The sequence below is a fragment of the Calonectris borealis genome, chromosome 1 (assembly GCF_964195595.1).
Source record: "Calonectris borealis chromosome 1, bCalBor7.hap1.2, whole genome shotgun sequence".
Classification (NCBI taxonomy): domain Eukaryota; kingdom Metazoa; phylum Chordata; class Aves; order Procellariiformes; family Procellariidae; genus Calonectris; species Calonectris borealis.
This window is the reverse complement of record NC_134312.1, coordinates 58,390,414-58,410,345: the sequence shown is the minus strand read 5'-3', so window position 1 is coordinate 58,410,345 and position 19,932 is coordinate 58,390,414. Positions and strand designations below refer to the sequence as shown.

The 19,932-nt window shown below is 50.4% G+C and overlaps 1 protein-coding gene across 3 annotated transcripts; it reads right to left on the bottom strand.

The window, feature by feature from the left end:
• Positions 1–1,701: 1,701 nt before the first annotated feature.
• On the bottom strand, positions 1,702–12,358 carry RAC2 (Rac family small GTPase 2). 3 transcript variants are annotated; one of them, XM_075155827.1, is made up of 7 exons: positions 12,140–12,357; positions 8,315–8,386; positions 6,539–6,656; positions 4,978–5,040; positions 4,107–4,266; positions 2,711–2,845; positions 1,702–1,964 (listed from the first exon to the last, which is right to left on the bottom strand). In XM_075155827.1, exons 1-6 carry the CDS (start codon positions 12,172–12,174, stop codon positions 2,715–2,717), a joined length of 579 nt encoding a protein of 192 aa, XP_075011928.1. In that variant the 5' UTR covers positions 12,175–12,357; the 3' UTR covers positions 1,702–1,964; positions 2,711–2,714. The 3 variants fall into 3 exon arrangements, with proteins under 3 accessions (XP_075011928.1, XP_075011938.1, XP_075011946.1); XM_075155837.1 differs by lacking the exon at positions 1,702–1,964 and adding an exon at positions 1,982–2,224 and having other exon boundaries at positions 12,140–12,358; XM_075155845.1 differs by lacking the exon at positions 1,702–1,964 and adding an exon at positions 1,983–2,153 and having other exon boundaries at positions 12,140–12,358.
• Positions 12,359–19,932: the final 7,574 nt, after the last annotated feature.

Genomic DNA, 19,932 nt, shown 5'->3' with positions numbered 1-19,932 from the left:
GCAGGTATCTGCAGCACCATGCAGAGAGCCCCCAAACTCATGTCTTAGAAGAAATGGAGCCATGCAACAGCAGAGCTCTAACCAGGCTAGCTACCTCTTGCAGGACTTGTTAGCATAAGCACAGTCATAGGATCACAACTTCCAGGTCTCCGGTTCGCTTCCTCAATGCTCAGAGTCCTGCCCCATTTTCTGCCTCAGCTCCAACGGGGTTGTGCAAACGGCTTGAATTGTGTTGGAAGCAGAGCTCAGCCTGTGCACCTCCACAGGTAGGCAGATAGATGAATTTTGTTTCAGGCAGATGGTGAGCCTCTTCTCTCTGCATTGCTGTACGTGATAGGGGACAGGGCAGACTTGAGAAGGTAAAAGCCAAGGCTTGAAAACTGGAGAGGAAGTAATAACCCACTGGGAATTCACTGGTTTGAGTAATGTTTAGGATGTTTAAGGGAGGTTAGATCCCAGTCTCAAGGGCTTTGTGTCCCTTGCCCTTCCACAGGTATATGCCCACACCAGAGACTTCATTTCTGCTCTTCTGGGCTTATGTTGACACAATTTACATTACCTTTGGATGGGGCTTGGGCAATTCATCCAGCAGCCCATGTGCAATGCAGACATTTGTGGAGCTCGCTGCCACAGGATGTCCTCCAGGGTTGCTCTGGACATTATCAGTGGGTAATGGGTCACATCACTGAATTAACTGCCTTACTGGGATCTGACCATGAATTGAATTCGCAGCCCTGGCAGCAGGCTACCTTAGGGGCTTTGCTGTGGCGGGTTGCTGCTGACATTACCCACGCACCTCCTCAGTGCAGGAAGCAGCCTTTGAAACTCAGAAGTGGTGCTGCATCGGGGAGTGGTAAGCTGGCTCAACTCCACAGTTTCTCTGTGCCCTCCTAGGACTGCAGGATTTTGCAGTGCCAATCATTGCACCCTGAGCCCTCCTCCCTCCCGCAAGCAGTGGCAGTAGCAGCCACCCTGTAACACTTCTTACTCTCAAGTCCCTGCAATGCATCAGGAAGGCAGGTGCTCGCAGCTGCCAGATCCATAGTACTGCTGGGACCACTCTCTTCAGCTTAATTTTAGTGACTTGGAGGCAATTTGTCTGGACTGGTGACTCATTCCTTGCTTCCCCCCCCACCCCCCCGCCCTCCCCCTTCCTGTTCTCGCTCTGCCTGTGCCTGGCAGCCTGAGTGAGCGCCGGTACCGATATGACTGCCTGTGACAGGCACTTAGGAGCGTTAACGCAGAAATGTTTTGGAGAAAGGGTGACCCCAGCAACCTGCAGGGGCAGTCCCCATGGAGAGTAGTCTGGGCCCGGGTGTCCCCTCCCAAAGCCTGCATCTCATCCTATGTGTGTCTCGGAGGGGAGACAACTTTTCCTTCGAACACATGGAGGCTGAGAAGAGGAGGGGTAAAAGCCAAGGTGTAATCACCCCGCTGCCTTTGGTTGGCACACGATATTTGCACTTTACTGAGGAATGCAGGGGGCTCAGCAAAGAACTTAACAACTCAGTGCATGAATCAGGTCTCGTCTCTTCATCCTATAGCGGCTGGGGCTCCCCGGTACCAAGCTCAGCGTGGTGCTGCCTGGGTTGTCACTGCTGAAGGAGGGGGACAGCTGGCAGGTGCCACCACCCCAGTCGTCCTGTTGCTCACTTCTTCAGGGCTGTGTCCCTCTGAGGTGCAACATATCACGGACATGGCAAGAATCTATGGTCTGTTTATTGGGTCTTATTCACTACGTAGTAATTTCGGGGGTCGGTGAGGAAGGGAAGGGGCAGCTGGGGTGGGGCAAGTGTGGGGAAGTTGTGCAAACAGACAAACCAGTGCTACAGACCCACAACAGTCTTTCAAGCTAGCAGAAGTAAAAAGCGCAGTGACCGCCACAAGGTACTGAGCTCCGGGATGCTGGAGCCATCGCTCTCCTGCGTGCTGGGCAGAGCCTGGCATCAGGACGGGGCCGGGATCTGTAGCCAAAAACATGACAGACCTCGTGAAACCAGCTGGGATATTTTCCTGTTCTCCCTCCCTCTGCTTTGGTGGTGGTGGGAGAACGAAGGGCCAGGGTCCCAGCTAGGAAGGTCTCACTCTTCTCTCTCCTCAGGCTCTGGCAAGCTTTGCCTCTTGTCCTGAAGCCTCTCTCCACCCTCTGCTGCCTTGAGTTGAAGGGGAAGGGCAAGCGGGGACAATATGAGGCGTAAAGGAGTCCTGGGGGAGAAGCGGCTGCCTGCCAATGAACAGCAACACAAAAACCCCCTTGAGGTGAGCAGGGCCTGGTAAGAGGAAGGGCCATTGGGCAACCGCCATGAATAAGGAACAGCTTTTTTTTTTTTTTTCCTATAGGCAAAGCCTGTGGCTTCAAAGCTCTCACAGCAGGTCATCCCCAGGGCAGCCTGGAAGCAGTTCCCTCTGGGCAGAAGGTGACAGACAGTTCTCTGTGAGGGCAGAGGTGGAAAATCCTGGGCCGCCTGCACCGGGTGATGGGGACAAGCCTGCCCATGGGCAGGCATCAAGGAGGGGGAAGTGGTTCAGGGGTCCATGTGCTCCATCATACCAGCAGTCCTTTCCCCAAGCAGGACTGCTGTCTCACTCTCTCTCTCTGAGGGTAAAACATCCCACCAGGCACAGCAGGTCATAGGAACCCAGCGGCCCTGACCTTTCAGGAGCAGGGTAGGGCCACTGGTGTCACTCCCAGGGATCCTTTCAGACTTACTCGCTTAGAGGAGGCTGCATACTCGTTTCTTTGTCCGGGTGGGCTGCGGACAGAGGACTGCTCGAATGGCCTCGTCAAACACCGTCTTGAGGCCACGCTGTGTCAAAGCCGAGCATTCGAGGTATTTCACGGAGTCTGTCGGGAGGAAAGCAGGTGCTGTAATGGGGAGGAATGGAACTGGGGTAGGCAGAGGGGGTACCCAGGAGTCTGCTGCGGAGGGTGCTGAGAAGAGAAGCACACAGGAGGAATACCACAGATCATGTCAAGCAGGAAGAGATGCATGTGCCTGTATCACCAGTACGTTTCTGGCTCCCATTGCCTCACAACCACAACACCCTCCTCCCTCAGTGCCCATTTTACAGTGTCCTGAGGCACATACACACCACCTAAACACGCCCTGAGTCTCGTCTTGAGATGAGGTCTCAAGTCCCCTCAGGCTTCGAGTGTCGAGCACCTCCGGTGGCGTCTCGAATCACGTGGCACCTCCCTTTTGGGACTCTGTACCCCCAAATTCTCAGAGACCTTGTGCTGAAGAGCAAGACACCTGGATCTTGCCTGAATTGAATAAACACAGCTCAGGTGATCAAAGCCATTAAGCATTGTCAGGACACACTTCACTCAGGCAGTCTTGACTTCAGGGCAAAGCTTGTCAGCTGTACAAGACTAGGGTTTGCCTATTCTCCACCCCTGTAGCCAGAGCAGAGCCATTGTGTGAGACTGGCTATGTTATCCCAGCTGGACACCCTCTCCTCTGAACTCCTGGTTGAAAACTTCTCCCTCAAGCTGTGTTTCCCACCCTGTCTGCTGCCTCTGCGTGCTGCATCTGAGAAGAGAGATTCCCTGGAGCAGACATTTGTGCTTGTCCCGAAATACAGGAGGGAGCTGATGTCCCTGAGATGAATGGTGGGGTGAGACACGCATACCCGGGGTTGCACGTATAAGCCCCGGTAGTCAGAGGCAGGGACAGGAAGCTGCAGTTGCAACTCTTCCTGAGAGATGTTAGAAAACTCAGTCTTCTGCCTCTTTCCGGATGTGGAGGAGAGGCCTCTGCCCACAGAGCAGCTGTGGCTTTCACAGAAAAATATTGGCCCAGATAGAAATAACAGAGTAAAAGGGGAGAGGAATGTGCAAGGGTATATTTGTGTGTGTGTGTGGAGGATGGTGGCCAGAGAGAGGCAGAAAACAGAGGGTTGAGGGGTTGAGGCTTCCTCAAGGAGCAGATCTCCTTCCTGAGCCTCCTGAAGTGCATGTCCCATGACCCTTGATGTGTCTCCCTGTGTCCCTTGGAGATACCACTGTGAGCTACCTCTACGAAAGCCTCATTAGGTCGAGGGGAAGCCCTTATCTTCTGCTTCTCTCTTTTCAGTAAGTCCAAGATGTTGCCCCAAGCACATACCAATTTCCTTGGCCAGAGCAAGGCCCTGAGGATATGTAATGGGGGATAGCTTCTTCTCCTTCAGCTTCTCAATGGTGTCCTTGTCATCACGAAGATCCAGCTTTGTGCCCACAAGGATGATGGGCGTGTTAGGGCAGTGGTGCCGCACCTCGGGGAACCACTAGCAAGGGAGCAAAATGGCAAAGATGTGAGAAGAAGTCACACGTACGGGCATGCACAAGGGAAAGAAGGAGGCACTCCTGAAAAAATGTCAGCAAGATAGCTAACGCCCTGTCCTTCCTCACAGCCCTTCCATCCAGTGTTGGGCACTGCAGCCTGGCCCAGGCCAGCCCCTGTTGCTGGGTCCACAGGCAAAATCCCTGACATGGAACTCAAATTCTGTTAAGCAAAAGCACAAGCTGCTCTCCACCCTTCATGGCTCCCTGAAACCCAGGGAGGAACCTGAAAGTGGTAGGAAGGAAATACTATGTTGTTCTCCTCTCCATCCATCTCTCCCTTCTTCCCTCACTTCCCATCCAAAGGCTGTGGGTACCTGCTTCTCACATCCTATGGACTGGTCCTGTGTCTCTGTGCTGGGACAGTCTTGGCTGAAAGATGCCATCAGAACATAAGCCTGTGGTCTCACATATGAGTAGCCCAGCAAGATGAATATTAGCCCTTTAATAGGGTTGGCTGCCTTCTTTGAGATGACCCAGAAAAGACATCTGAAGGAGGCTGATATTTTAGTTCCTTCTGACTGACACAAAAAAGATATTACCTCCCTGAATCTAGACATCCTATTAGCAGTCTCCACCCACAGTCACTGTCTTTGCAAGACCACCACCAATCTCACCCTCCTCAACCCCTGATGGACCAGGATACTCTGTCTCACCTTAGCACGGACATTTTCATAAGATGCTGGGCTGACAAGGGAGAAGCAGATCAGGAAGACGTCCTGTAGGCACACAACCATGGTGCAGAGTTAGGATGAGAGCATGGGATTGCATGACAGGAGGCAGGGAGGGGAGGGCAGAGCTGGGTGGGTAGCATCCTCTCTCTGCAGCACAAGGTCATGCTAGGGAAAGCTGTCTCTCACAATGTAACGCAGTCCTGACTGCTGCTAATTGCCTCTAGAGGAGAGAAGTATATTTGCTCCCCTGACTCATGGTAACCATAGCCACCATTATCAGAAGAGCCAAACGTTTAACTATGAGGATGGGGTTTTTGCGGCAGGCACACTCATCCTCATGGGAAATGGCCTGACAGCATCCTGCTCATTTCTCACAGAACACCAGAGAGCTTTCAGGCCAGAATAACTTTGCCTGCTGTTGAGACAGAGCTAGGCTCAGCCCAAAAAGTGCACATGCAGGACGCAAATGAGGCAGAGTCTTGGTTATCCACATAAGCACTTCTCCTGGGCATGGCAGAATTTAGACTTCCATTAACAACAAAACAAAATAAAACAAAACAAAACCAGCTCTTCAGGGTTATACTTCTTTCATCCAACTTCACCTAGCTAAAACAAGAGTGTCAAGCCCACCCTATCCATTTCCATACTTCTACAACTGTCAGAGGCAGGGACCTTGGAGTACATCCAAGTACCTTGGAGAACAGTTCTCCCACCTGTCCTTGGGATGTGCCCCAGGGTGGGTGCAAACATATTGTTGAGAAATGCCCCTCCTTGCACGGACTGCAGAAGGAGCCTGGGCAAGCAGCTTACACCAGGTGTCCAACTTTTAGGTGGCTGAACCTGGCTGAAACAAGTAGTGCCCCCAATTCCTAGCCCTTTTGGTTGCAATGGCAACCTTCAGACCAACGCCTCAGGCAGCAGGGTCTTTCTGAGCTTGCCAAGAGGCTGCTTGGAACAACATCCTCCAGGGAAGGTGATCTTGACACCCTGAAATCCCTCTGTCAACGTGGTGAAAAAATGGTGAACACAGTATCTGAGGAGAGGCTTCTATTTGCTCTGTGGGAGGCTTGGGCTTAGTTGAGGCATCAGCAGATCAAGCGCATGTGTCCACACATCAGATCACTTTTAAAAGGCAGAAGCCAGAATAGCGGGGTTCAAAGAAGTGTGAGAAGCTCCTGCCTCAGCTCCTAAATTCCCTGAGCCACTTTAGCTTTGCAATGGGAGGTTTTTTTACCAGGGCTGTGTAAGGCATCTGTCCCACAGTCAGTGTCAGCTGGACTCATAAGTATCTTTGAAGATCTCTGTTTTGTTGCTAAGTTATCTCACTAATGAAGTTTAAATAAAGGTCCAAAATACCCTTAAAAGTCTATTACCTTTAGGGTTTCAAGGCACTTGTATATCAACAGAAGTATTCCCAGAAAAGGGCAGAGAGAGATGGGAACCGTCTTGTCACTGTGTTATGACAAATGTTGATTTTTGCAGTGGGGGACGGAGGCATATCTGAGGGAGGAACAAGGGAGGAGGGGCATGGAGCATGACCCACCGTCTGCGGGTAAGAGAGCGGCCTCAGCCTGTCATAATCCTCTTGTCCAGCAGTATCCCATAGCCCCAGATTGACAGGCTTGCTGTCAACCATCACATTGGCGGAATAGTTATCGAACCTGAAATGCAGAGACATAGGCCATGGCTCAAAGAGGAGAAGAGGGAGCCCTTTCAGTAATGTAGGTGGGGTTCACGAGGTGCATGCCAGAGCAAAGGGTGGTGATTCCTCTTCTCAGCTCACATGAGTGATTCTGGTTTCCTGTGAACCTCTACCTTACAGACATCCCACTCAGCATCAATCTCCCCATCACCGAGCTGTCTGGCTGCAGCTCCACCTTTGCCACCATGCGTGCAGAACCATAAACCCTTCACTTTCCCACTTCTTTCCCCAGTATCCTTCCCACAACTGTGTCTGCTCTAGCCAAGCCTCTGTCTTTCTTTTGTGCTTTAAAACCCAGCTTTCTTCTTAAAAGTGAAGAAGAAGAACCCATGTCTCTGTAGCTTCCCCAGAGCCCTGCACTCCTCAACACCCCTGCTGGAATAGAGGCCAATATGCCAAGGTGTGTCCCCTTACTCTTTGACAATGCAGCATGAAATATTTGAGAACAGCTGTCAGGATTGCATGCTTGGGAGCAAAGACTTAATGGAAAAAAAGGATATTAAATCCATAGAGATGTTCCTCCCCTTGTCCTAGAAAATTTTATTTCCTGTTCCTTTTGGTATATTTCTTTTTCAGGCTAAGGTGAGGGAAACCAGAGATAGGAAGGAACCAACACAAAGACCTTGTGAATGTGCTCACGGCATACACCGCCGTTGTAAGATAAGCCATGCAGTCCAGGAGCACAAAATGGCCTCCCTTTCACGTCTCCAGACGGGAGGAGAAGTGGTGTGTGACACAATAAATGCATAGCCACTTCATGGCTACATGCTGGGAAGGGATGGTGCTCTTCCACAACCCAGCTTCTGAGAAAAGATGGGTTCTTGCTGTCGTTTTTTGCAATGCCTATTGCAAATTGATCTGGAGAAAAAAGTGAGGCTCTGAGGTTTTCCTGCACCTGTCCTTCCCAAGGAATCTGAACCTGAGCTGGCAGTCTGACACACTATGCCTAGCTTCTTTTCCCACCTTAGGGAGCGTGTAGTCATACTCCACATCCCAGTGGTGTGCATCCCCAAACATATCCCCATGCACTGTGGGGAGACAAATGCACCTGACTGCTAAAGCACCTAAAGAAACCCTAAGCTTGCTCCTTATTCCAACAGTCTGCAAATCTGTCCCAGTCTCACGCATACATCCATTGGATTTCATAGTGCTTCCACTCTGGCATTGAGCTGAATCCTGCACTCTTACCATCAGGGTTATCAGTGCTTGTTCCAATGACAGTAGGTGCCTTGGACAAGGGAGGAAGTGGGGACCCCTGTCCATCCAACACCCTTTTCTTGGGTCTGGCCCAATTTTTGTAGCCTGGTGCCTGGTTGTTTTGCCTAGCAGGACCCCATCTACTACTTGTAAACTTAGCAGGCAGATAGACCCTTGGGTTGGTTTGTGTCTCCCAAATACCCCATTTATACCAGGGTTTTATAAGGCCACTTGTGCTTCTGGTGAAAGGTGACAGATCCAAACTGTAGAGGCACCTTTGCTAGTTTGGCAGCCCTTCCTCTGCTGGCATGGAGATTACAACCCTGCCTTCAGAGTGCACAACAAGGGGTTTCTGCACCCCTTTGCCTCCTGCTTTCCATGCCTCCCACCCATCCCAGGACGGGTTTATGCATTACTCACACAGTGGGGATGTATTCTCCTGGGAAGGCATTGGTGGTGTAGCTGATAAGGAGACAGGTTTTCCCCACAGCTCTGAAAGAGAAATTAAAAATAGCAGGAAGTCATGGTAGTGCAGGCAGTCTTGCTAGGGTGAGGTGGGGATGGGGCAATCCTTCCAAACCTCTAAGCTAGCCCTGTCGGGAGACCCCTGGAAGCAGAAACACATCCACAGGACCAGGCAGCGCATAACCATAGGTTAGACAACCAGCAGGAAGAAAGACAGGATGTCACCCAGAAATGTTTGTTGTCTTCAAGCACAAAGGCTTGTTTTTATGATCTGGTACAGAGATCACTCAGCTAAAACGGATCCACTCTGAGATGGAGGTGAGAGCCCATTTTCCAGTGTGTGCACAGTGCTGTACACTCACAGCCAGGGTAGGTGTGTTGATTCGGTGCGGGAGTGCCATGACAAAGCTGCCCAGCCAGCTACAGCCCTGAACACAGGCACTCCTGCCTGCTTCTCCAGGCACTGCGGCCAGGGGCTGATAGCACTTCTTGACTTAGCCACAACACCTTCCAGTCTTGCCTGCCTGCAGTAAGCTGCAGCATCACCCGCAGAGAGAGCCGTAAGCAGCCAGCAAGGTGCCTCTCCCTGTGGCTGCTGGAGGCTGCTGGTGGTGTTTCTGAGCTAGAAGCTGGTGCTTCCTCTCTCCTCAGCCTCCCCCACACCCATGCTGCAGCAGAGTGGAGCGCGAATAAGTCAGGGTAGCAGCACAGTCCAGACTGGGTGAAAGCATTGGTGTGAGGGAGCTGGGAAAGGGGTCAGTAAGGCTATCAAGGGGAGGAGAAGGTGTTGTGGGCAAGGTGAAGCCTGTGGTGAGGGAAAGAAGAAGTGGAGAGAAACTGGAAGAAGATAAAGCAGCCAGGACAGGTGTGGGAAGGAGAATCCTTCTCCTGCTGGGTTGCTATTTCTCAGGTCTGTGTGGCCTGGGAAAGTCTGGCCATGTTTCAGTTACAGCATGTGTAAAACAGAGGTGGTGAGAGCAACCTTCCTCCTCAGTCTACGAGCACAGCCACAGGATGAGGGAAATGTCTTTCCTGGGGGAAAGGCTGGAGTCCCGCTGCTGGGGATGCTCCAACCATCTCAACTGTACCTGCAAAGTCCCCTGTTGCAGAGCTGCGACCCTGCCTTTTTGTGTACCCTTGACAGGCACAGCTGGCGTCTTCGCCCTGGTCAGGATGCATCTGCCTCGGTCACTGCAGTGTGGGGCAGCTGAGGAGGAAACTGAGCTCTTCGATGTGCTCTGACACTTGTTTCTTCCTTCTGCCACCTCCCTTTCTTAGATCCTCCTCTCTCAGTCCCTTCTCTTTCCCCAGCTCCCTTGCTTCCCTCTTATCATAAAGATATTGAGGGAGGGCGATGGAGGCTTCATGAAGCTCTACAAGTAATGGCTCAGGAGATCTACAGGACTGTGGATGGGTCAGTCATTGAAAGGGGGATGGTTCTGAATTAGTGTGGTTGAACAGAGAGGAGCACAAAGGGTCAGTGAAGGGGTGAAGGTTACAACAAAGCTATTGAGAGAAGAGGTAAGGTTAGTGGCACCTGCAGGTTCCTGGGACTGAACTCAGGGAGTGTTAAGAGGTCGGTGGTGTGTGATGGAGGGGGCTATGGGGCTAGAACAGCTATGGGGCAACATGAGGGGCTTAGTTGAGTGAAAGCAGAAGGTCCTGTGGTCAGTAAGGTTGAGCCAAGGGAGGGTAACATGGCCAGTATGGCTGAGAGGGAGGTGAAGGGTGGTGAACCAAGAGCTCAGATCATAGAATCATAGAATCATAGAATCATACAGGTTGGAAAAGACCTCTAAGATCATCGTGTCCAACCGTCAACCCAACACCACCATGCCCACTACACCATGTCCCTAAGGGCCTCATCTACACGTCTTTTAAATACCTCCAGGGATGGTGACTCCACCACTTCCCTGGGCAGCCTGTTCCAAGGCCTGACCACTCTTTCAGTAAAGAAATTTTTCCTAATGTTCAATCTAAACCTCCCTTGGCGCAACTTGAGGCCATTTCCTCTTGTCCTATCGCTAGTTACTTGGGAGAAGAGACCAACACCCACCTCGCTACACCCTCCTTTCAGGTAGTTGTAGAGCGCGATGAGGTCTCCCCTCAGCCTCCTCTTCTCCAGGCTAAACAACCCCAGTTCCCTCAGCCGCTCCTCATAAGACTTGTGCTCCAGGCCCTTCACCAGCTTCGTTGCCCTCCTCTGGACGCGCTCCAGCACCTCCATGTCCTTCTTGTAGTGAGGGGCCCAAAACTGAACACAATATTCGAGGTGCGGCCTCACCAGTGCCGAGTACAGGGGCACGATCACCTCCCTATTCCTGCTGGCCACACTATTTCTGATACAGGCCAGGATGCTGTTGGCCTTCTTGGCCACCTGAGCACACTGCCGGCTCATGTTCAGCCGGCTGTCAACCAGTACCCCCAGGTCCTTTTCCTCTGGGCAGCTTTCCAGCCACTCTTCCCCAAGCGATGCGGGGATGACAGGACTGCTGTGTTGCAAGATGGTGAGAGGGGAGGTGCAGCGTACAGAGAAGCAAACTGATGGGACAGAAGACATTTAAGAGGAGTTGAGGTCAGGGGGGTTGAGAGCAGGATGTGTTGTGGGGTTAGCCATAATGTGAGGGGAATGCTGCCTTGAGGGATGGCTACAGAGTTGGTACAATGTGTGAGGGGGAAACTGTGGGGTTAACAGGGCAACAGATAAATGCCCAGTGGAGTTGTTCATCCAGCTCTAGCTTGCAGCCTTCAGGAGACTTTTCTTAGAGATAACGGTGTTTATCTGGGGCTCTGTCCTTCCTTGTCCCTTCTCCCCATCCCCTTGCCCCAGCCCCTGAGAATAGGTCTAACATGTACTGTTATGTTTGCAGACGTCTTCTTCCCCGGGCGAGTTTTGAAGGAGGAAGTGACTGTGGGGAGCAGGGCTGCTGCAAATGTCTCTTCATCTGCTACCTGGTAGCTGCCCCAGATAACAGTCTGGCCAGCTCCTAGCTGGGAAATGAATTAACCTACTCTGTGCCAAATGTGGACTCTCCTCCCCTCCCTCCCCTGCATCTACTCATCCCACAGGGCAAGAAGAGGCCCCATCCACCCCATCCCCCCCGCCCCCAGCAGTACTGACTGCTTCACTTATTGATGTCTTAAATCGGGCCATTTCCAGGGATCACGGGACGTGGGCAGTGATGCCATCATGCTGTGAAGGCAAGGTTGTGTTACCTCCCAATCCCAAAGTGGCATATACTTGTGCCTATCTCAGTGGAGAGAGCTCCTCCTCCCTGTGCCCACAGAAACCCCTTGCCAAGCAGTATCCCCCACACCCCAATACAGAGAGAACGTGCCGAGAAAAGCTGAACACAGAGATACTGGCGGATATCTCATCAGGGCCATAGTGCCATGCCCTCTCCCGGTCAGTCCCAGTGAGCAGATGGCTTTCAAGGACCCACTCACCTGCAGGAGTGCGCTTGCACCTCTCAGGTTTTAAATCTGACTCCTGCCTCCAGGTTGAATCTGGCAGCAACACCACCACCTCCTGTGCGTGGGACAGACCTGCTCCACTTTCCATGCCCCTTTTGCAGATGCCCTTCAAAATTCCCTCTTCCACACCCAACCCAGAGGAAGGTCCCTTGCCCTGGGGAGGGAAGAGGGAGCGAGAGAGGGAACGCAGTCTGCAGGAGGTCAGAAGCAAAGCTGGGGAAGTTTCACCAAGCAACCACCTTCTTTCTTGCCCCTCGTCACCACCCGTCCCTCCCTGCATCCACCACAAACCAGCGGGGTACCTACCCATCTCCCACCACGACACATTTGATGGCTTGCATGTCTCTGGACCCGTGGCGGAGGACAGCACCTGGGGCAAAGGAAAGTCAGGCCAAGGCAAACAGCGGGGAGAGACGAGCAAATCTGGGTATCAGCCCTTGCGCTGCAGTGAGCGGCAGGTTGCAGGGAGGGAGGAAGTGGAAGAGGGAACTTTACTCGACCGATCACCCTCCGGTCCCTCCTCCCCTCCCACCACAGCAGCAGCTCTGCGGCCGAGGCCGTTAGCTGAAGGCGGGGCATGCATGACTTCATGGTGGGGATGATGACTGCTGTAATTTTTTTTTTCTCCCCACGTGTCTCACCCACTCCCTTCCCACCCCATCCCAGTGAACGGTTTGGGGCACCAAACTGCTTTTACAGGGGAGCTGAACAAGGGTTAGAAGAAGGGTGAGAAAGTGGAGGGGTGGATTTCCTCCTCCATCCTTTATCATCCAAACTTTGGAGGAGGTGTAAGCAGGGAAGGGAATCTGAAATGGGAGTAGTGGGCTGACGTGGGCAATGGAGATTTTTCAGATCTTCCCAGTGCCCCTGAGTATCAATGGTGAAATGTCACAAGGAACAATGTTTTCTATAAAGGCTGAACAAGGAAGTTAAGTAGCCTCTAGGAAGCAGCAGCCACCCCATGGTTGCTCTATTCCTCCTCTCTTGTGGTGATAAGGTCCTGCCGCACTTCCCCACCTGCCCAGATTACCAGTACAAAGAAGTATTGTGAGAACCTGTGTGTTCATCACGAAGTGGAGCAAATGCATCAAGGGATGCAATGCACTGTTTTCTCTCCCCTGCCAGTACTATGAGAGCCAAGACTGGTGGATGAGAGGAGCCCCTGCACACCAGCTTCTCCCTATCCACCCTCTCCCCTACTTCTGTGCAAAAGCAACCAGTGGGACCTGCTGCCAGACCTCTTCCATCTCGTCAAACAATCATAGGATCATAGAATTGTTTGAGTTGGAAGGGACCTTTAAAGGTCATCCAGTCCAACCCCCCTGCCGTGGGCAGGGACATCTTCAACAAGATCAGGTTGCTCAGAGCCCCGTCCAACCTGACCTTGAATGTTTCCAAGGATGGGGCATCTACCACCTCTCTGGGCAACCTGTTCCAGTGTTTCACCACCCTCATTGCAAAAAATTTCTTCCTCATATCCCATCTAAATCTACCCTCTTTCGGTTTAAAACCATTGCTCCTTACTACAGGCCCTGGCAAAAAGTCTTTCTCCATCTTTCTTATAAGTCCCCATTATATACTGAAAGGCCACAATAAGGTCTCTCCAGAGCCTTCTCTTCTCCAGGCTAAACAACCCCAACTCTCTCATCCTGTCCTCATTGTCCTCAGAAGATAAAAGAATTTTAGCGCTAAGCAGTAAGGAGAAGAAGGAAGCAATCACCCTCAAAAAGAAGAGACAAGGAGCAGAAAGATCCCAGGAGGCTCTACCCCTTCCTTTCCCTTCTCGAAATGAGAGTCTGCCTTCTCTTCCTTCCTTCTCCTCCTATGCAACGCTAAGCCTGGAAAATTGCATATGAGCGCACATCTGTGTGATCCAGCCTGAACTGATGAGTGGATGGGCAGGAGATGCGTTTTATAGAAGAACAGATGTAGTGACACAGAATTAATTAGAATTTCCAAACTTTGTCAGGAAGCCAGTTAGACCAAGAATAGTGGGTTTTCAGCTGGGAGGTTTCTTGAGGGAAGGAACTCTGAGGGAAAGTGTTTCTCCAAAGGTTGGTGACCTTTGCGCTGCTGCAGCCACGGGAGGCTGTTGCAACTGACCCGCTTGGGAGGAGACCTCTCCCATCCATCACTCAGCGCTGGCCACAACCCAGAAACCTTGATCTGTGGAATGTTTTCAACTCTTGCGGCTATTTCAGGAGCACAAAGCAACCAGCTGTACTAGGTGTTCCCTCTGTGGGTAGCAGGCAAGGGGGAGGAAGGAAACCCACTGACTCCTCTGCAAGCAAGAGCAGGAACAGGCCGTGGGAATACAGGTCAGAGAGGGACAGAAGGGAGAGTGACAAAGGCTGTTACAGTGGGAGCAGCAGCAGGAGCTGGAAGGGGCAGGGATGTGCAAAATATAGTGGGCCAGGAGATAGGGACTCAGTCATAAGAGAAGGCAGGTATATCTGGCTCTAGAGAATGCTGCTGGTGGGTGGAGAATAACCATTACAGCTCCCTGGGCAATTGGACACATTGAGAGCTCTCTGCGGGAGACATCTGGGTGACAAGTGAGGGCCCCGGAGCTGGAGCTGGTGGCGTCCGTAGGGATTCAGGGAGCTCTAGGTTAGGCAGGCAGCCTGGGACAGGCAAGCAGGAGACTAACCCCTTTCAGGGCATTGTTGAAACTGCATTTGGAATCAGCTTAATTTCCATTTTCACCAGATCTTTTCTCTGAAGGTTTCCAATAACCCTTATGTGTCTGGGAGGAAGCAAGGTGGGAAGAAAGAGAGTGAACATCTGGGGTGGGAAGGATGGGGACTGAAGGGAAAAGACCTGGGGAGAGCTGGAGAATATGCTGAGTCTTACCTGGGACAGAGTAACAGCCATGTGAGGATGCTGGGGCTAGGGACGGGATTCAGGCTAAGGGAGAGTGGATGGAAAACAGGTCAGTGGCACAGTAGGACCTGGTGGCACAGACAAACAAGGACCACTGACCTGCTGAATGCCTGTGTGTGCTTTTGTCCTTGTAGTCTGGCATATGGGCTTGTGGACTCGCAACGTGGAAGGGAGTGGGGAAGAAGACAAGTTAAAATTTGTCAGGGAGGAGGTGAGCCCCGTGTCAAAGACACTGTAGTTCTGTATGGCCAAAAATGAGCTGCAGAAGTTCTGGCAAGAAGGTATATCTCCAACCCTCTTCTGGGCAAATTACTTTTGGAAGATAATTGCCTGCAACTGCTATGGGTAGTCAGTTCTTGTCCAGGTCAGACGTCTGTGCTGTGAATCTATAAACATCCCTTCTTCACCAGTGCCTCTGTAGAGGGATGATAGGGATCTACATAAAGGCTTTTAGGGTGTTTCCTCCCATCATATTTAAATTATTAAAAATGATATATTACATTCAAATAACACATATTGTAATAACTCTGAGAACAAAAGGCACCTGTTACATTAAAATCTTTCGGTTGTACGTGCTGCAGGAAAGGGAAGAAAACTGCAGGAAATAGGCCCATAACCCCTAACTGAGCACATACGGATCTGTTGCTGCTTTGATGTCCTCTCACACCACCAAGAGGTGCTCTTGACATGAGTTTCCTTCTGCATATGCAGCGGGGCTAAGGGAAGGCAGGCACCCATCCGGGGTTTCTTGTTCCTGTTGCTGAGTTTGAGGAAGACGCTAATGGGAAAGAATTGCTCAGTGAGACAGTTTTGCTCTGAGAGACTTCCAGGGCCCTGGGCTGGGTCACCTCCGAGTGAGCCATCTGTGCTGGATTTGCACAGCACCCATGTGGGATGGCAGGCAAGGGAGGAAAGGCACGATACTATTTTTCCACCCATAAGAATCCAAAGCAGTGAGGACTTCTCCATCTCTCCCCCTCTTTCTGTGGGGTTCTGCTCCCTCAGGGAGGATGGGAAAAGGGTGAGGGGGCTCTTTCAGAAGTGATGTTTGCACTTCAAGCCCTGCACAGGAGGGCAGGAGCTGAGCAGGAGGCTTGTCCTTCGGCACAGACAGAGTAGCAGGGGGAATTCTTTCCTGGGGGGAACGTGAGGCTCATTTCTTTGCACACACAGGGCATGGTCACAGCAGGTATTCTCATTACCCTGGGCCCTGATAGGATTTATTTTATGTGAGCTATCGCTCAGGCGATCCTGAGTGGCCATGAGATCTTTTCTGTGCGTGCTGGGCCTCCACCAGGGAAGAGAGTAATTTGCTTCAGCCTGGCTGGGCTGCAAATTGTCCGCACTTGCTATATTCCCCTTTTGCATCTTCCCACTTCCCTATTCACACCGGCTTCGTACCATCTGCCTCCTGCTTCTAGTTCTTGCTTTGCTGCTTCTCTTCTCCAAAACTCCCACCCCTCCCTGATGCTGCCCCCCTCTCCCTTCACTGCTGTGGTTTCTCACTGACTGCCACTCTTCTTTGAAAAGCCTGCCCTGAATTCAAAGCTCAGATCACAACTGAAGTGGGATGATGCACCTCAGGCCATGATGTTCTGCAGTCCCTGTTAGAGAGGTTGTGGAGTTGCTCCATACAGCGTCTGTTTTCTAACACGGCCATACCAAGGGCTTCTGTAGCCTAAATTTACCCTGACAAGCAAAAGCTTAGGAAAAAAATGAAGTTTCCAATCCAGCCTTACTGAAGACAAACTACCTACATTTGCAGCGTAACTCATAAGCAACTCAGCTTGCAAATGGTGTTTACTGAGCCTTGGACCTGTCTTACTCACCGGCTTTTCTGGAGACCAGCCCTACTGCAATCAGGGGCAGGTGGTCCATTCCTGATACATTGTGTCATGGAGGCTCCTCTATCTTCAGAGCGTGACTGCTCTCAGCCTTTCCAGTTTGGGGCAAAATAGCAGGTCCACTGCCATCCTCCTATCTGGAGCACTGGAACAAGTTCAGCTCCTCCACCTTTTCTCCAGTGCGTACCTGGGTAAGCAGAAGACCATGGCACAGACCTTTGGGCATCAAGTTCTTTGTGATGGTTGATTCACACTTGCACTTCCCTCAGTTGAGAAGTTGCTCGCAGACTCTAAATCATACTGGTTTTTTATGGCTTGGCCTTATCTAGTTCTCTGTACTTCTGCAAGTCCCTGGTGATTCTGATATGGGTTTCCATTCTTACAGACATTTTGTTCTCAGCCAGTGACAACCCCCATCTCACTGATACCACTCTGTTACTTAATGGTGATAAATACAGATCAATATCTGACTGTGCATCCTTTCCCACGAGGTGCTCAGATGGTTCAACAACATTTTTCACCTGCCTGTTGTAGAGGGGAGGTAACAGGGACTAGAGATTACACATGTAAATTCTAACTTGAGTGTCAACTGCTTGACCTGACTCCCCTGCCTGCTAGCGCTCTTCATACGTTATCAGATGTTAGATATACTATGTTTTGTAAAACCAGATCTAATACATATCTTTACTGGTAAGCTATGGTATCTTCTAGGAAGGCTGCATCAGGGAAGTGAAAAGAGGTGTTTAGAGTACTAAGGAAATCTATACCTACTCTGTTTTACAAGAATTATATTTCCTGAACTACCAAAGTAAAATCTTTTGCTTGACTTCTACCATTTTTTTTTAAAGGCATAAAGCTTCAATCTTGCTGCACTTCTGAGTCCGATAAAAAAATCCCTCTGGCCCTTCATTCAAGTTCATCAGGTTCTAAGTGACCCTCCTGTAATCTTTTTAAGAGGTTTTTTTTTTTCCCTGTGGCCTTTTATAATCACCATCTTTCTGCCTTTAAAATAGATTCCAGTTCCTTGAATTAGTAAAAGCAGTTGAGAATAGGCTATTCCAGGTACTCTGCACTAGTAGCTTTACTTACTGCCTGCACATTTGCATCCTGAGCTACTGCTCTGGCTGTCAGAGTCTGTGTTGCTCCTCACACTGGACAAGAATTATTTTATTCCAATTGTTATATGAAAAATCCTGTTATTGTCTTTTCCTTTCCTTCCTTCCTTCCTTCCTTCCTTCCTTCCTTCTTTCCTTCCTTCTATTGCTGTTTTACCTTGCATCAAAATACTGTCTGTGCAGCTTGTAATCCCCACAATACCGTGTAAGAAGTGCTACACTCTCTCCTGACATACTGCAATCCCTAAGCCCAACATGAATGGCAGCCTAAATCTCCTGAAGGGGCTATTGAATTTGTACAGACCTGTACTTTGTCTCTCTGTGGATAGTTGTGTGAATGCAGTTGACATGTTCAGCACAGAGAAATACATGGCACTTTGTCACTGCCTTTATCCCCTTGAAAGTAGTAGGAAATACTTACATTTCCTTTTTATTTACACAATTATTTTAAACCCATAGCAAGCAGTAGAAAAGTGCACCCACGCTGTTGGTTTGATATTTTCCCTTGTGACCACCAGAACAACAGATATTTCTAACTCCAATTTAAGTCTCTGTGCACAGTCAGGGAGCATCCCTGGAGAAAAAATGGTTCGTGGCACAGGAGGCACAGGGAGCAGCCTGGAGTATTGATCTGCCCATGCTTGATGAGGTGAGAACTGCTGGACCAGCCTGGATGACCCCACTGCACACACTCCCACCTCTTGCCTGCACAGCCCCAGCCTGAGATAACCACAGCTGGGAAGGATGTGCAATGGCAGAAGCAATCACTGGATCTAACCCCAGTCGTGTATCAGAGGCGCTGATTTCCAGGGATCTGCTTCTTCCTGTCCCTGTTACCAATGGCTCTGGAGGCACAGGAGAAGCGCTGCTTTACCTGTGGGGTGATGGATGTGAAGGGGAGCGATAGGAGGGGACGAAAAGGGCCAAATCCCAACCCAAGACATATCTGACCTGTCCCAGTCTCCTTCACTTACCCTGATATTATGTAGGCCCCTCAACACCCGCTCCATCCCAGTCCTCTTGTTCCCTTATTGACACCTCTTCTTGCACAGCTAAGAGAACTTTCTTTGCACCTCTGAGCCAGCTATGTCTTGGAGCAAGGAGTGGCCATTCCCAGCTCTACTCTTTGCCGTATTGAAATAATCTCTATCACCTAGAAAATGTTCTTTGGTTCTTCCTCCAGTCTCCTGCTTTTCCAAGGAGTGCATTCCTTGATGAGATATGCCCTTGATTTCATCTGGGTTGCTCTTTTCCCAGATGTTGCTGCAGTCATCATAGTGGGTTTTTTTAATATATAGGTCACAGGTTTCTCTAGAAGGAGGAAGATGCCAGAATCAGTGCCCAATATAAGAGTCAGTCCCCTGGATGTGGGTATCTTTCAGCATAAGTTGATTTTTGCTGCATGTCAAATTCTCCTTGCTTAGTCTGTATTTGTCATAGGCTGTATCTATGCTGGCCTTGTTGACAACACCAGTGGGAGAACCCATGTGCTCTGAGCCACTGGCTATGGGCTAGCTCTGACCACACTGTATAGCACTTAAATCTCACCTCCCATAGGATCCATTTGACGTTTCTATGCCTCTGGGGCATAATTATTTTTTACGTGTTCTTGCTTGCTTGCTTGCTTGCTTGTTTTTTCTTGCTTGCTTTTGTGCTTGCTACCTTTCCTGCTTTCATCCTCTCCTTTCTTCCTCTCCTTTTTTCCCTTCCTTTTTTTCCTCTCCTTTTTTCCTTTTTTCCTTTTTTCCTTTTTTCCTTCCTTCCCTCCTTCCTTCCTTCCTTCCTTTTGTTCTCCCTTGTTCTCCTTTGTTCTCTCTGTCTTTGCTTTTTCCTTTGGTTCTTCCCCACCTTTTTCACTTGAAATAATGAGAGGGTTATGTTGTAGCCCTTTCATGGTATTTTCATATCATGACCACAGAACATGTGTTACTTACCTTAAGGGTGTTTCCAGATGCATTGCTGTGTGGGGTAGTGTTGGTATCCACCTAAGTTCACTACAGATCCGTATTGCCCATCTGGAATGCTCAAGCAAACTGACCTCTCATCTGGGTCTAGGTTTCCTCAAGAGAGGAACTAGTTATTTTGCTCCAGGGTAAGCCTGGAACCAAACTAGTTTGTGCACCATGTGAATGAGTGGGAGATTAAGGACCTGGAGAGGGAGACATACTTACCCTGCACTTTGAAAAGAATGGTACATGCTCTAGGCTTAGTTTAGTTATGTGATCACTTCTTGTGTACCCTCATGAGAAAACATCTC

Coding starts and splice junctions, on each gene's coding strand:
- RAC2 (XM_075155837.1), bottom strand. CDS start 12,174: ATGCAAGCCATCAAATGTGTCGTGGTGGGAGATGG. Junction 5,041..6,538: donor CGCTCTCTTACCCGCAGACG/GTGGGTCATGCT, acceptor GTGTGCCTACAG/GACGTCTTCCTGATCTGCTT. Junction 4,267..4,977: donor ATGAAAATGTCCGTGCTAAG/GTGAGACAGAGT, acceptor CTCCCTTGCTAG/TGGTTCCCCGAGGTGCGGCA.